At 37.5% G+C, this 15,838-nt stretch overlaps 1 protein-coding gene across 2 annotated transcripts in view; it reads right to left on the bottom strand.

Moving 5' to 3' along the window:
- Positions 1-1,242: 1,242 nt before the first annotated feature.
- Positions 1,243-15,838, bottom strand: part of PMP22 (peripheral myelin protein 22) — a 30,774-nt gene continuing 16,178 nt past the window's right edge. For both annotated transcript variants that reach the window (XM_081965994.1, XM_081965995.1), the window contains exons 4-5: positions 7,808-7,948; positions 1,243-3,003 (exon numbers count right to left, since the gene is read on the bottom strand). In XM_081965994.1, coding sequence (XP_081822120.1) covers positions 2,837-3,003; positions 7,808-7,948 — 308 coding nt within the window. In that variant the 3' untranslated portion in view covers positions 1,243-2,836. The remainder of the gene's footprint in view (positions 3,004-7,807; positions 7,949-15,838) is intronic.

A 15,838-nucleotide genomic window follows, 5' to 3' on the forward strand; every position in this document is an offset into this window, starting at 1 on the left:
GGGTAGGGTAGCAGATTTTAATATTTTTGTCAGCCTTTTCTGAAATGATTTGTGAAAAGAGTTCCCTTTCCCTCAGTTCGTTTCACTTCTCCTGGAAAAGGGAGAGAGGATAGAGCTGATCACTAGGTGCCCTTGTGGCTACCCAAGGAAGTGCAGTACCTTTCACAAAAGGTGCAGCTCCTAATCTACACCAATTGAGAAAACTGGCAGTTTGGTCTTCATAGGAGTCAGTATATTCCTAGCGTACTACAAACACTGCCAGTGCCTTTTAGGAAGCAAGTAATTTGCCTAATCCTGTCAGGGAAATACTTAAGGTTAAGATGGGGCTTGCCGATGTAGGCTTGGTCTCCATCTACAAGCATAAGCTCCCCATACAACAGTTGCATTAATAGTGTCGGTAATCTGTGGTAGTCTTGCATCAGAAGCTTCAAAATATCTAAAATCTCCTTGGATTTGTAAATTAACAAGAATGCCCTTAAAAAGAGTAGCTTTGCAGATTGCAGATATATACACAGATAGAGATTCCATGAACGCTAACCAAGCCACACCATTATCTGGTTAATGGTTATCCTAAATTGGGATTAAAGGCCTTGGCAGTTCATCAAATACAGAGGTCATTTTACCATGGTATGGAAGACAAATAATGAGTTTGTTAATGGACATTTGAGGCACTGGAATTCACAGAATTTTGGATTCAAAATCAGACCATTTCTGCTAAAATTCAAAGTGGGTTCTCTCATTGTACATGAAATAATGCTTTTATAGCATCTTCTAAGGTCAATGAATAATGATGAAGTCTGTCCTCAATCTTAAGCACAATGGTGGTTGAATGGATCTAGAAAATGTAAGCCACTAATAAGGATGCCTAGCTGATCTGGTTGGTTTGAGTTTGGATATTTGATGGGAATCTAGCCAATTGTGATTTATTTTGTAAAATATTATGAAATAAAACTGTGGTTTAACGGAGTATACAAATCTGTTTATACAGTCCATCAATAAAACCAGACCTTGCACCAAATAATTCTTCTATACCAATCCACATCCATTAGGATTGGCTTAGCCTTGGTTTACTAAATGAAGCACAAATTCATTCGTTTCAAGCATCTATTAATTAAAACTAAGTAAACCACATCATAGCTTATAGCACATTGCGTAAAGAAAGTCACTACCGTAGTTTGTCAGTTGCCCAACATAAAGGCTAATTCAGAACAATTGATTGAGATGCAATATAAGCCAAAGCACTTGAGTTATTCTGGCTTTTATTTTGTTGCTTCTTAGTCCACACAGCTGGTATAAAATCAGAAAAGCAAAGAGAAATAATTGCATAATAAAACCTGGAGTCTTAGGATTAGACCGCACTGCCTTTGCTACTCTGGGAGGTCACCTGTACAGTTCATTCCCAGACATCTCTGGAACCACAGAAAAAGATTACAGGGCAGCTTTGGGATGGGGGGGGGCAGCGGATTCTATAAGCTCTACAGGTTGCTTACTTCCCTTCTGTCCACGAAGGGAACAAGAAAAAAAATCCTTGGTTATAAGTGCTTTATTAAAAAAATAGTAATAATAATAATGGATAGCGACTTTCCTACATACAAAAGCAGTTATAGGTTGTATATATTACACAGAATTATTTATCATTCCTATTCCTTGGCTTTTCTCAAAATGGTTACCCCAATTTCCAGTGAGCAACGGTTAAATGGCTTAGCGATATAAGGAATGGTAAATAGATAGCACCATTTCACGTATTTGGTATCTGAATTCAGAGAATCTAGGGAAAGGGATGAGGGTGGACCATAGAGCTTAGAAAGCGTCATTCAACTTTTCCACTTTAGCTTGTTCTCCAGGAAACAAAGAAAAGTCTTTTCTGAAGATCAGCTGGCATAGCTGAAGGAGACCCACTAAGCTAGTTAAAAAACACAAAGTTTTTATTTTAGATCATCATCCCGCCCAGAGTGTTCCTTTCAACTAATTCAGCTTCCGTGCTAGCCTTGGCTGATCTAAAATATGCAAACATTTCCTTCCTTCCCAAGACTGATGCCTAATTCAGGTTCTTTGCATCACCTCTGTCCTACAAAGAACTCGGGTGATCATACCTGGTGGCTTTAGGAGGTGGTAACAATGGCAAAGAGCTTCGGGTTGCATCACTGAGGCAATGTACCTCATTCAATCCTCCACAACTTGGTTATCATCCCAAGAGGTTGAGAAGCTGGGCTCACCCACCCTTAACGCACCATCTGCTTTCAGGTAGAAGTTCCTCCCCTTTCTGTGTAGCATTTGGTCTCCATCATTTGGTTAAAAGGGCCATAATGCAGACATGGGCCAAGGCAGGTGCCAGGGTACCAGACCATACTTAGCTGGAGGGGCCAGATGGAGGGTTCTCAAACTGGGCTTGGCTTGCGGTTGACAGTGGAAAGCTTTGGAGGAGGGATCCGCTTGCTTCCACAGCATAAAGATAGGCAGGAAAAAGCGGCACTCTCATTACATTGTTAGGAGTTAAAGAGTTCTTAGGCACTTTTTTTAGGCTTTAAACATGGTGGCAGGTCAACAAACAAAAGCAAACAGTACTCTGTACATATATGTAAAAAGTGTTATAAATAGGCTTTTTAAACCATAGATACTATATACATCTCCAATGAATACAGTAATCCTTCTTTCAGCTCTCTTTCTTCCTTTTTTTTCCCTTAATATCTTTGTGGGTTTTGAAGGGGCAAGGGAGTGGATGGGGTTGGTGGTTTGGGGGGAGGAGAGAGGGAGAAAGTGTTTGGTTTTTCATTTTCTATTTTGCCAACACCTCTTGTCCTGAGGGCTCTAAGTCTCAGTGACTTCCCTTGACATTTCACTCGCGTTTCCTCAAGATGACATAGATCACCCCGCTAAGGATAGCCAGCGGGAAAGCCACCCAGGACAGAATGTAGGCAAAGCCAAAGGAGGCATTGTCTGTGGAGGGATGCCAGTCTGTGTGCCTCACAGTGAAGATGGCCGCAGCACTCATCACGCACAGGCCTAAGGCAGGAGAGAGAGAGAGAGAGAGAAAGAAAGAACATGAGCAATCAAGTCCATGACTGAAAGACCAAAGAACAAGAAAGATGCTTTGATTTAGGAAACTCCCTCCTCCCCTCAATTCCAACTCTCTGACTTCAAGAAATGGTAGGAAGTTGGCATCATTATCTCTTGCATTAAAAACCCTCTTTTCAAAACATCCAAATTTTCTTTCGGGCCAACCCAATCGTCCCAGAAGACCTAGGGGTGTAATATAGAGGATACTCTGTACTGTTTGGTTGGGAAAAAAATAGTCCTTCGTTTGCTCATTGGATAGATAGGTGCTCTTTTTAAGTTCAGGTTGTTACCTTTAAGTAAGGACCCCAATCCGGCTGGAGCTCTGCTCTGCAATCCCCAGCACAGTTGTTAATCAGCCAAGCCTGACTTTTCTATTTTTCCATCCTGCTGCCTCCAGTATCTAATCTACTGAGATCCACATTTAAGCTGCTCAAATCAGGGCCTTGTGTAGTAATGCCACTAAGGTCAGCTTTTTTGTATTGCCAGCTCAGCAACACCAGCTTGATGGGCTTCCCCCCGCCCCCTTTCACTTTTTCTGAAAGCCCAGTATCAGAGTTTGCCAGGACTACACAATGGCCCTTCTATTCATGGTCCAGAACAAGGCTTTTCCGTTGATCTCTGCAATTCCACAACCTGCTCTATGGGCCACCAGTTATTTCTGTTGTTACCATGTGCCTCAGGACCACCTACACCTCAACACAGTAATATTTGAGCCCTTCTTTCCCTCTACACTGCCCCCTTTGTTTGCAGAAAATGCAAGAGTAGGAAGGTGTTGAATTCATGAACTGCTGATGTAGCTCCCATTCTATGGGCCAGCAAGTGGACACCCACAGCCAGAGCCCACATTCTGCAAGCAAAACCTATTGTTTCTCTGCTTGGGTGGAATGGAATAAAGCAGAGCAATGGCCATTTTATAAATCATCTACAGACTTTAGAGGAGATTGGCATAGATTGTCTGTGGAAAGGGCAGCAGAGAGAGGATCTGTAACTTTAAGCAGAAAAACTCAACCTCAGTTTTGGCCTGCGTTGAGGGGGAGGAGAGGTGTTTCATCGGGCAGGTGGGTGTCTTGTACTTTCTTGCTTGCAAGAAGAAGCCAAAAGGTAGCACTTGGGGTTATTTTCCTAGTTCTACTGGAAGTATATGCAACGCAAAGACTGTGGGCCTCTACTCCAGATCCATAGTGATACTGAAACTCACCTCTCATGTTTCTCTCACTATTGCTGCAAAACTGGAAGCACATATTGACAGATGCCTTCCGTTTTATCAATATGCTAGTCAGTCATCTTTCCACTGGCATTCTGTCCCTTTGCTCTTCCAACTGAGGCCCTTCTTAGATCACAAATTAGGTTCTCCCATTCTGAATATCCTTGTATGGAAGGAATCAAATAAGGATCCTGGAGCTGTGCCTGTCTTTGTGCCTAAGTTATGAGCCATAGATTTGAGCTGGGGAACCATCAACCACCATTTTTTATATTTGTTTTTGGTCTAAGACTTCCATCTTATGGAATGAATGTTTAAAAAGAACAGAATTAATATTACATAAAATATCAGGTGATCCAAACTCGTAATTTAATACAGGCAGTCCCCAGTTAAGAACCAGCTCTGTTCTTAACTCTTTCACTCACATTTGTGTAAGTCATAATTCATTCTTACAAACGGGCTGCCTTTTATTAAAAATGGTGGACAATGTTGTCCTTTATTTAGCTGACAAATTGTTGAAGCCACACAACGCTTTCAGGAGCCATTGGACACTGCTGAAAATAGACTGTATATTAAAAACTCAAAACTTCAGCAATTTGTTGACTTGAGGAAGGAGAATATCATCTGCTATTTTTAATACTATGAAGCGTATCTAGAGGCTGTCCTTAAGTTAGACATTATTAACCCAGGAACTGCCTGTGTTTGGATTCCAAATGGGGAAGGCTATTGAGCTATGGTAGCTGGAGTTCCTTGTGGATGTTTGACATGTTTGTGTTGTTGTCTGGCTCTGGCATTTTGTTACTATTATATGTTCTTTCTTGCTCCATTTTAATGTATGTATGTATGTATGTATGTATGTATGTATGTATGTATGTGTGTTACAACCCCTGGTATGACTAAATAGATCGAAATAGATCTATCCTAGTCTCCCTTTATTTATTTATCAGTACAATTACAACATACATACATATATATATATATATATATATATATATATATATATATATATATATATATATATATATATATATATATATATATATACACATACATACATACATACATACATACATACATACATACATACATACATACATACATACATACATACATATATATATATATATATATATATATATATATATATATATATATATATATAATGTTCCATAAGCTGCTCAGAGATAGAATTGGGTGGTCTCAAAGTCAAATAAAATTAAAAATATCATGCTCATAATTTGAGACTATCTCAGTCACATAATCCCTTACCAAAGTCCAAGAAGCTATTGCCTGCTGATGCTTAATAGCATCAAGGCTTTTTTTTGCAGAAAGGTGGTTTAATTTTACACATAGTAATAACAGAAGCAAATGTTCTAAAAAGTCAGGTGCTTAGTTCTGATCTTATATCTGTCCCCATTCTTCCACCAGACAGCTTATACATGCATATGTGCTCTTAAGATTATCTGAATCCACTTTGTTACTTCTGAGAAAACAGTATATGGAGCAAAATCAGACTACTCTCTCTCTCTCACCATTCTGTTCCTTTCGCCACAGGGGTTGAATTATACAGCAACCACCCCACCCCCAATCAGCCATTGTACCATTGCTTTTCCTAGCTTGAGTCATAGAACAAAAGGTTGCTTTGGGGCAGAAGCTTTTCCAAATAAAATAGTAGATGGCTTGAAACCAGTGCTGCCTTACTGACTCCGCCCGGGGATGCTTTTCAGATATTTCACCCAAGAGAAACTGAGTTTCATTCCCTCACATGAATCCTGCCTATGAAATTGCAAATAGGAAAAACATGAGTGAGGGCCAGTCTTAATCCTACTACAAAGAAGCATGAACTTTCTATAATTCTAGCAACGATTGCAAAGTACGGATAGAATGTTCACAAATGCACCATCATCTCCCTACCATCTGGGGAATGCTACAAAGAAGCATCACCAGGAATTTTGAAAAACAATACATTTCCTACCCCCTTTTTTGGGGGGGGGAGCAAATTTATCTAGGCCAAGGCAGCTCTCATTCTGGATAAATAAATAATCTTTTTAAGGACACAAACATGGAATGTTCAAGGAGATGAGGGTAGCCAATGAAGAACTTAGCTCCTGATACATGATGTACAGAGCAGCACATAACACTCTCAGTCAAATCCTACCACAAGCAAACTCATTGTCTGAATTGACAACTCATTCTTGATACTGCTTCAAGGCTGAAAATGAAATACGATCATCGCTGGGAAGTCTGCCCAATGTATGGGAGATGCAGCCCAATGTATCTGGAAGGCTTCAGAGTATGGAAAACAACCATACAATATTCAGCTCATTTTAATACGTTTAATAGCTGGCCCAGAATACTGCAGGAATGTACATTGGATGAATGTTGTTCCTTCTACTATGCTAGGAGCAGGGAGACTTTACTCAGTTTACATGTTCTCCTAAACAGATGGTTATCAGTACAGTCCAATTCAAATTTTTGTCCCTGTATTTGTGTCTTAATACTGTATGATGAAACATCTTCAAGGGAAATTAAACTGAATTTTCGGGAGGGACAGCATAATGTTTTTTGGTATTAAAAGACAAGGAAAGAAATAGCTATTTCAACGTTTTGTTTTTTTCCTTTAAAAACTAGTTTTGGCTGGCAATTTATTTCTATTTTTAATTGGTCAGTAAATACACTGTACATAAATTCCAGAGCTGAACATTGTTCTGAATACTGGAAATCCTGTTGGTTTGATTCCTATTTTAAATAGTTCTCAAATTAATTCATTTGAAAATTCATTTCAACAGAGACACTAGAATTTTCTTATTAGGTTTTATGCAAGATGTGGCAAGGGTGCAAACAGAGGCAGGGGGAATAAAAATCTGTTAAGATACTGGTAACTCCAAGAACACATTTAATTTCTTGGATTTATAAACTCTCTGAAAACCTATTATTATAAGATACCGAGATGAGATGAAGGCACTTATAATGGAGCAAAAACTACTGTTTTCTTTCACAATACAAAATACTGAAAAAGATGATAGAATAAAAACTTGTCTCTTGTTCTTATCGTTATCATCCCAAATCAATTCATTGCAGGATTATTTCTTCAGTGAAAATTATGGATTTAAATTTATACACCGGTCCAGTATACATTCGTAGAAAGGTGTTTAGGTCCAGTCTAGCTGCCATATAACAGCACCAAAATATTCAAATAGAAATGCTAAAGGAGGATATTACCTGTTGAATCTCCAGGTCTAATATCCATATCCGATTAGCAACTGAAATTGAAATCTTATATTTTTTATGTGGAATAAATCATCTTGAATTAAGTGCACATTTCAAAGCGGATACACAAGGGTGTTTTGCGAGCAAGCTATTGAAATTGGCTCAAGATGATGGGTGGGACTTGCATTCACGTAATGCAATCTATCTGGAGAACACCAAGTTATAAGAGGCTGGAAGAGACTCCTGCTTGACTGGAGTCACCCTGCTTTCTATTATTAGCCATGGCATTCTCCCCTTTGCAAGCATTCCAAAACACACATTTTTGTCCCCTCTACTTACCAGCAAGGATCTGGAAAATGCCAGTAAGGTAGAAACGTCCACCTTTAGTGAGTGTGAAGAGCTGGCAGAAGAACAGGAATAAAGACTTAACACTGAAGATGACAGAAAGTATCATCAAAGCTTGGACAGATTGCAGCCATTCTAGAAAGGAAAAGAGGAAAGAAAAGTTAGGACAATATTGACCAGATTTTGTTTCTACTGGTGTATACAATCAGGAAATTACAGCAACATTTCCAGCTCTTCTAGCTGTAGAATTCAACCAACCATAAAAATAAATTAAGATTATCTGCTTTCTTCTAAACGTTTGGAATTGGTTTTTATACTTTTAGACTTCGTTTAGTTTAGTTTAAACACTTTGATATGGCCCAAGGGCTAATCAATAAAGAACAGTAAAGGTAAGCAATGGTCTGAAAATATAGCATATTTTTGTTTGCAAAACTATACACATCTGATTTCAAAGATAAGAGTTCGCAAAGCTCAAGTACACAAGACATATTATGAAGTGAGTACTTTCAGTTTTAGTTGGAATGGACAGGAGAAATGGGGATTATTGTGTTGCAGTCCAATACCCCTGAAAGATTCTTGTTTGGGGAAGGTGAAATTAGGGGCATAAGTCTCTCCATATGAAAGAGGTGTATCAAGTTTTCCTAGGCATAGCAGCTGAAAGTGCTTGTAAATCCAGTCCTGAATGTACAGTGAGGATCGCTGGCATATTGATGTCGCACCCTTATAGTTGCTATCAACCAGCAGCAAGAGTTGTATCTGCTAAGACATGGGCAACATCACTGATGAAATGCTAGGAAGAAGTACCCTCCAAAGTATGGCAGTGGGAAAACAAGGGTATGAGAAAGGCTGCAGAAGACTTGATAGGATGGGGTGTCAATAGGTGGCAAACATTGGAAACAACCAAATCAGTTCTAATTAATACTCCTGTCCTCTTTTCGACCTTTACAGGAGGCATTTGACATTGCTGCCAAAAGGACAATAAATTTACACTATAAACTCACTCAAAGCCACCCTGTATATTTGAGTCAGAGGCTATTCGTGAGCCTCGTGGGTGGCTAAGTGGCCTTGCAAAACAAACACTATAAAATGCCACAACTGTGCTGTTTTGATGCAGGAATATTTTTAAAAAGTCTTTATGTAAAGCAGAGTTTACTCTGACTGGTCTAAAAAGGGAGAATAGAATTAGCTCAATTCCATGGACCACTTCTACCTATTTAAAGCTATGTGTAAATTAGCAGTTTCCACAAAAGGATCACTGGATTTGCACAAGCTACTTTTTTTGGTGAATTCTTTCTTGCTTTTATTTATAAGATAAAACAAAACAAAGGGGAAAATAACCAAAGGAATAGAATAAAGCAATACAATAGCCTTTTTAGCTCTTACTATTATTAAGCCCAGAAAATTTTAAAAAGGACAAAACAATGATCTGGGATTCATGCACATTTTCTGTAATAAACTATCAGGGACTTTCCATTTTCCTCCCCTCCCCCCCCCAAAAAAAAAAGAAACAGAAAAAAGACCCTATAAAAATAGGGTGAATCTTCTCCTAGTTGAGAAGCATATGACAGGCACAGACTTATTTGTTCTAGTCCAGGGTTCTGTGTTCAAACTTGGCAACCTAAAGATGTGTGAACTTCAGCTCCCAAAATTCCCCAGCAAGTCCACACATCTTAAAATTGCCAAGTTTAGAAAACATAAGACTAATCCCAATATGCACATTAACTTTTTTTTTGTTTGATTGCTTTTTAACAAGACAATTATTTGTTTATATAATGCTGTATCATTCAGTCAACCCACTGCAAACGTCATGCATTGTACTTGTGTCATGATGCAAAAAGGATAAACTTAATACATGCAAAGAAATAACGTCATCATTTTGAAACCATTTAGGTTTGTTACAGATGCCACTACCAGTTGCACCTTGCTCTTTTTTATCCAGAAACTCAGATGTAGAAATCAGCTTTCACAAGTGCAACGGTTTACTTTCTAAACTAAAAGTAGTTTAAAATCCAAACTTAAAATCTAGGTGTCCAGATTAGCCTGGAGTTCCAGAAATGTGGTGAAATGCCCACACAGAACACTACAATGTGACAGCATCCAAGAACTATATATTACTATACATTCCGGCAAGGCTTGATCAGTCTTTGTAAGCATTTATTCTACCTTAGCACATTTCACATACCTTAATTCTATCCAATTCATAGGAAATCTACCTGTTGTTGCTTTGAGAACCACATTTTTATGTGTCTTGTAACTCTAGATAGAGTTTTTCATAAATTCACAAATGCATATATATATTTATTAGTGGAAATATGTTTGACCAGTTTTACATCTGTGCCCTCTTGGCTGGTTAAGGCTGACTGGGAGGGGTCACCTCTGGGATAACCTCTGATCAGAGTAGGATGGGAATACTTCATCCATCCTTGCTCTTCTTGACCTGTCAGCAGGCTTTGATACCATCAATCATGGAAACTTGGTAATCCGATGGTTTGGGGTGAAATATGTCAAAACACAGCTCCACTGTGGGCTTGAACGATGCTGTGGATGTCCTATCCAGGAGCTTTGGGTCTTTAGGCATTCTGATGACAAGGTTCTTCTACCTCTGACCCTAAATGGGATGGCATTGTCTCAGATGGACAAGGTGCACAATTCAGGGGTCCTCATGGACTCCTGGCTTCTGTTAGAAGAGAAGGTGGCAGCCATGGCTAGGAGGGCCTTTTCATACCTCCAGGTTGTATACCAGTTGCACTGGGAGCAATGGTGAAATCTATTTTTTTTACTACTGGTTCTGTGAGCGTGGCTTGGTGAGCATGACTTGGTGGGGTCTTGTGACTATGTAGTAATGTAACTGGGGGATCAAGAGACAGAAACTCACTTTAACAAAAGTCCTGCTGGAGCAGGGTTGGACTAGATAACTTTCCAGCCCTGGATTATCCTCTGAAGCTGCGTCTAGTGCCAGGTTTGTAGTCCTTCCTCCCCTTTTTCCCTCCCTCCCTTTGTCTTTCTTTCTTCATTTCTGTCTGTCTGTCTGTCTGTCTGTCTGTCTGTCTGTCTCTCTCTCTCTCTTTCCTTCCTTCTTTCTCAGCAACCCCACCCCTCGTTTTTGGCCTAACAGGCCTCAGGGAAGCCTGCTGGAGCAAAAACAGACCCCCATTCCCCTTTTTGGCTGTGCAATGTGTGATCGTTGGAACTTTTTCAAAAACTTTTTTTTTTAGTATTTTTTACTACCGGTTCTGCAAACCAGTAGCATTTTTTACTACCGGTTCAAGTGAACTGGCCTGAACTGGTAGCATTTCACCCCCGGTAGGGAGGCTTTGCTCACAATTATTCAGGCCTCCTGACCTCTTTATCTGGATTACTGCAACACAATCTACATTGGACTGCCTTGAAAATTTTTGGAAGTTTCAATTAGTGCAAAAGGCAACTGTACTGAGTAGTAAATTTGTAAAACCACTACTGTGTGAGTTGCATTGGTTGCCATCGTGTTCCTGGCTGCAATTCAGGGTGCTGGTTAAAGCTTCTGATGGCTTGGGACCAGATTACCTGAGAAACCGTCCAATTTTCTACCTCTCCAGTTTGGTCCATCAGATTGGGCAAATTATAAATCCCATCAGTTCAGAGATGTCAGCTGCAGGGACTAGGAGATAAGCTTTCTCTTCTGAACTCCTTTGGAACTTCTCTTTTCAGAAATAAGAATGACTGATCCTGGTAGCTTTTCGTAAGTCCATGAAGACCTGGTTTTGGGGCCAGATCAAGTATTTTAAGGGTCCTGTTTATTTGGCTATATCAACATGTATGGCAATAGTTCTACTCAGCAATAATATATATTTATTCTAAATAGTTCTAATTGTTTTATTGTTCATTTTTATGATATATTTCACTCACCAGTTAAGATGGGTGGCTATAGAAATTAAATAAATAAAAAATATTTATTATCCCTACAGCATAGCATTGTATAGTATCTGACACAATGAGCTAGACTTATTTTACTGGCATCAATACATTGGCACCTAGTTCATTAATTATTGTGGCTACAAATAGCTAACATATTCTAACCATGGTTATATCTGAATAGAATTCTTGCTATCTAAACTGGCTATCTTTAATTATTTGTAAAAAAATCTTTGTACGTCCAGTTATCTCCACAATCTTCTTGTGCTCTTCAATAAAAGCTTTGTTTACAGGCTAAAAATAAACATTTTTTACATGGCATTCTATATTCTCATTTGACATCTAGAAATATTAAAATGAAAAGCAGAGAGACATCCATATTGTTGATTAGTGTTGAATAAGAATAAGATCAGTTTTGTTAGTGATGATCTTCCCCTTATTTCCAAAACCCACCAACATTCCTATCCTATCATGTTTGACAGACTAAACTGTAGTAATTAGTTAAAACTAATTTTCCAGAAAGTTGATCAAACAGACACAGAGGATTATGATGATCACAATTAGAGAGATGATATTGTTTAAGAATTTCAGCTCAATCTCGTACTTTTTTTTTCACAAGTAAAAATAAGCTGTGTTTCTGTTGTCCAGATTAAATCTCAATTCCCACACGTACAATATATCTCATGACTCAAAATACTTCAGTGGGATATCCACCAGAGTATCTTGCCCTATTAGTGTTTATGTTGAAACCAATGAAAGCAAATTCCAAACATGACTAAAGGGCAAACTATGAAGATGAAGAATGCTCTAAGCAGCTTTCATATAAGGAATTTGGAAGTAGTGTTTTTCCTGTTCCATGTCCAGTTTCTCTTCTTGCGCAATAGGATCTCAAATATCACAATGGGTATCTCTTTGGGGGAAAATAAAATATTTGCTTTATGGGTAGTCCTTGATTAGAGGTTGATATGGTATGAAGGTGTCTGTGAAAGAGAGATCAGGAAGATTCCTTGAGAAGATGAAAAAGTTCTGAAATGCAACACCAGGAGAAAGCTATGAAAAAACATACATTTCATTGTGTGGGAATTATTTTTCCATGATAGATCCTACATAGCCAGAAAGAAAGGGATATGTGCATCTAATGCAACAGTACGAGTGGGAAGATTTTATAGGCTACACCTACAACCAACAGCTTTTAGTCGCCTGCACACTTATATAACCTGTCCCACCCTAGGACCGCAAGTGAATCACACAAGAGACAAACTAAGCAGACAAGTTCTTGATATTGTACTACATAAATACAAGAATTGCACCTATTTTAAAGGAGAAACTGAAGAGGTATTCCATGGGATGCCAAACACTTGAAAGAGTTTTAATATCTTCTTTTCTAAAATAACTCATTGCTGTTGTGGGTAAATGAAAGTACATGGTGTACGTGTTACTTCAGGCCCTTCAACAAATGAGCTCCTAAGAATGTAACTCTTAGCCATTAAGAGTTGTTAAAATGTCACTGAAATAATACATAAAGAAATCATTTTCTGTATCTGGTAATTTCCAGATGTGCTGAATTTTCATAATTACCAACTAGTGTATCTTCTAAACATTTGGCTATGGATTACAGAGGCTAAAGTCCATATCTGGAGAATGCTAATTTGCAAGTTGCTAATTCTAACAGATTTGCTCCCCCTCCCCACTCAAAAATGACAAGAATGGAGGGGAACATGCATATTAATGCATAGAATTAGAATGCAGGTGGTCATAATTTTATTTCTTAACAACTATACAATAAAGATGGGAAACTGCTGAAACCTCCCAAAAGTCTAGCTGGCAGGGAAATGATCATTGGTCAAACTAGACACAAGACTCAGTTTAATGTAGCATTATATAAGGGAACTGTATCTACAATAATAAGCTGTAACAATTACACCAAGTTTATTGAACAACTAGTGTAACATCATTGAAACATACACTTGGAATGAATTAGTCATCTAATTCAACACTGAGCATGTGTCAGGCTTATGGGTACTCATTTTGTTTAGATCCTAGGGGCATATTTGAAACACACAAAACCAAGAGAAAGTCATAGAGTAACTCATAAGCATTGCCAAATTATTGCCTATTATTGTGCCATCTGCCCATGCAATAAAATAACTAAGATCAGAGGTTTTGAAACTAAAGACAACACTGAACATATACCAGAACTGCACAGAAACTTAGAAAAAGATGTCTGGTTTGTACAGAACGTTACACTTAGCATTTTTATACTACTGGGAATCAATAATCAGCATTGCATATCACAGATTAATACACAACTAATTTTGACCCACCCTGATCTATTCATTTTGTATTTTATGCATGCAAACTCTTGACTTCAATATTACTTTTGCCAGCACTCATTCCTTTAAAAATGGTTAGAAGGTGCTCTCTAGCCTTAGAACCCTGAAAATCAGAGTTAAAAATTAAAAATCACTCTGATGTGACAATGTAAAGGAAACTTTTCTACCAATCTGGAATGGGAGAAGACAGAATATCTGCATAAAAGATTTATATCAAAAGACACACTTATAAGATCAAACAAAATGCAATTGAAATAATTAAATATGCATATTAATGGCAATTTTCGCAGCCTTTTTATCAAGTTACTTGTTTCCAGATGAAAATAATGTTGCTACATTATTCAGAATGAGTTGAGATGGCACAGTTTGACTAGGACTATTTCTTAACTGTAAATCGAAATGTGTATTTAAGACTACAGTCATCCCCCCATTTATGAAATATCATTAATATAATATAATTAATATAATATAATATAATAATATAATATATTATAATATAATATAATTAATATAATTAATATAATAAATATAATATATATATATATATATATATATATATATATATATATATATATATATATATATATATATATATATATATATATAATATAATAATATAATAATATAATATAATTAATATAATAATATAATATAATATAATATAATATAATATAATATAATATAATATAATATAATATAATATAATATAATATAATATAATATAATATAATATAATATAATATAATATATTATGAAGAATGTGTAAAGCAGAACAGCCTCTTGTTTGCATGGTACGATGACTGGCATTTGAAAACAGACTGTTTGCTTTTCACTGAACTTATCTATTTTTTTTAACTTATAAAACATCATTTTTAAAATTCCAGGGCAGTATTATACACTGTCTTTTCCAAGTGTGTATCACACCCCTTACTTCTCTGAAGGCACCATAGAAATGATTTACAGTTTTTTCCCCTTGTAATTGCCTAAAGCATGTGACTTTTTACAGCATACACACTTAACAAACTATCCATCATTAATCTCAATCTTCATTCTGATCAATCAATACAAAGATTTGTCTGAATTTGTTTTTTTTTGGGGGGGGGGCATTTTAATGTCTCTTTTCCACTTCTAATGTGAACAATTAAAGTAAAATAGAAAAAGTATCAAAATATGAGAAAGAAAATTACAGAAAACTGAAAATATCTAATATGGAGAAATAATTAGAGATTTGTCAGGTGACAGCAGGAGGCTGACCTGGTCTGGACTCCCAAGCAAAGCAAGGCTAGGTTTGGTTATGACTTGAATGAGAATTTCAGGGCTGTAGACTAGAGTGGGAAGTAGGAAAAAAAAAACCATCCTGAAAGGAGGCAATGGGCAAACCACATTTATGCTGCTGCCAAAAAGACATGCAAGTTTACATAAGTTACTAGGAGTTAAGCCTAATTCATGGGTTCATTACTTGCTTTCTATATTAAGAGGGAAGGGAGGAGACTGAGAAAACAGATCAGTTCATACATGATATTTATACCATCTTCTTCAGCTTCTAAAAACACATAATATGGCCTTCCGAATATCTTATACACTGATCCAAAATCATCAGATAAAAGGTCAGACAAACCAACATGTGCAACCTACAGTCCACCCAGGGGTGGGTTCTTACCTGTCCTAGTACCGGTTCACTTCGCTGGTTGCTGCCAGTTCTGTGACCTAGGCCAAATTACCACTACTGGTTCGCCTGAACCGGTGCGAAACCCACCTCCCCGCTGAATTTCTGACATTTTTTTTAGTATCTTTGCCTCCA

This window comes from Natrix helvetica, assembly GCF_964273705.1.
Source record: "Natrix helvetica genome assembly, chromosome: 1".
NCBI lineage: Eukaryota > Metazoa > Chordata > Lepidosauria > Squamata > Natricidae > Natrix > Natrix helvetica.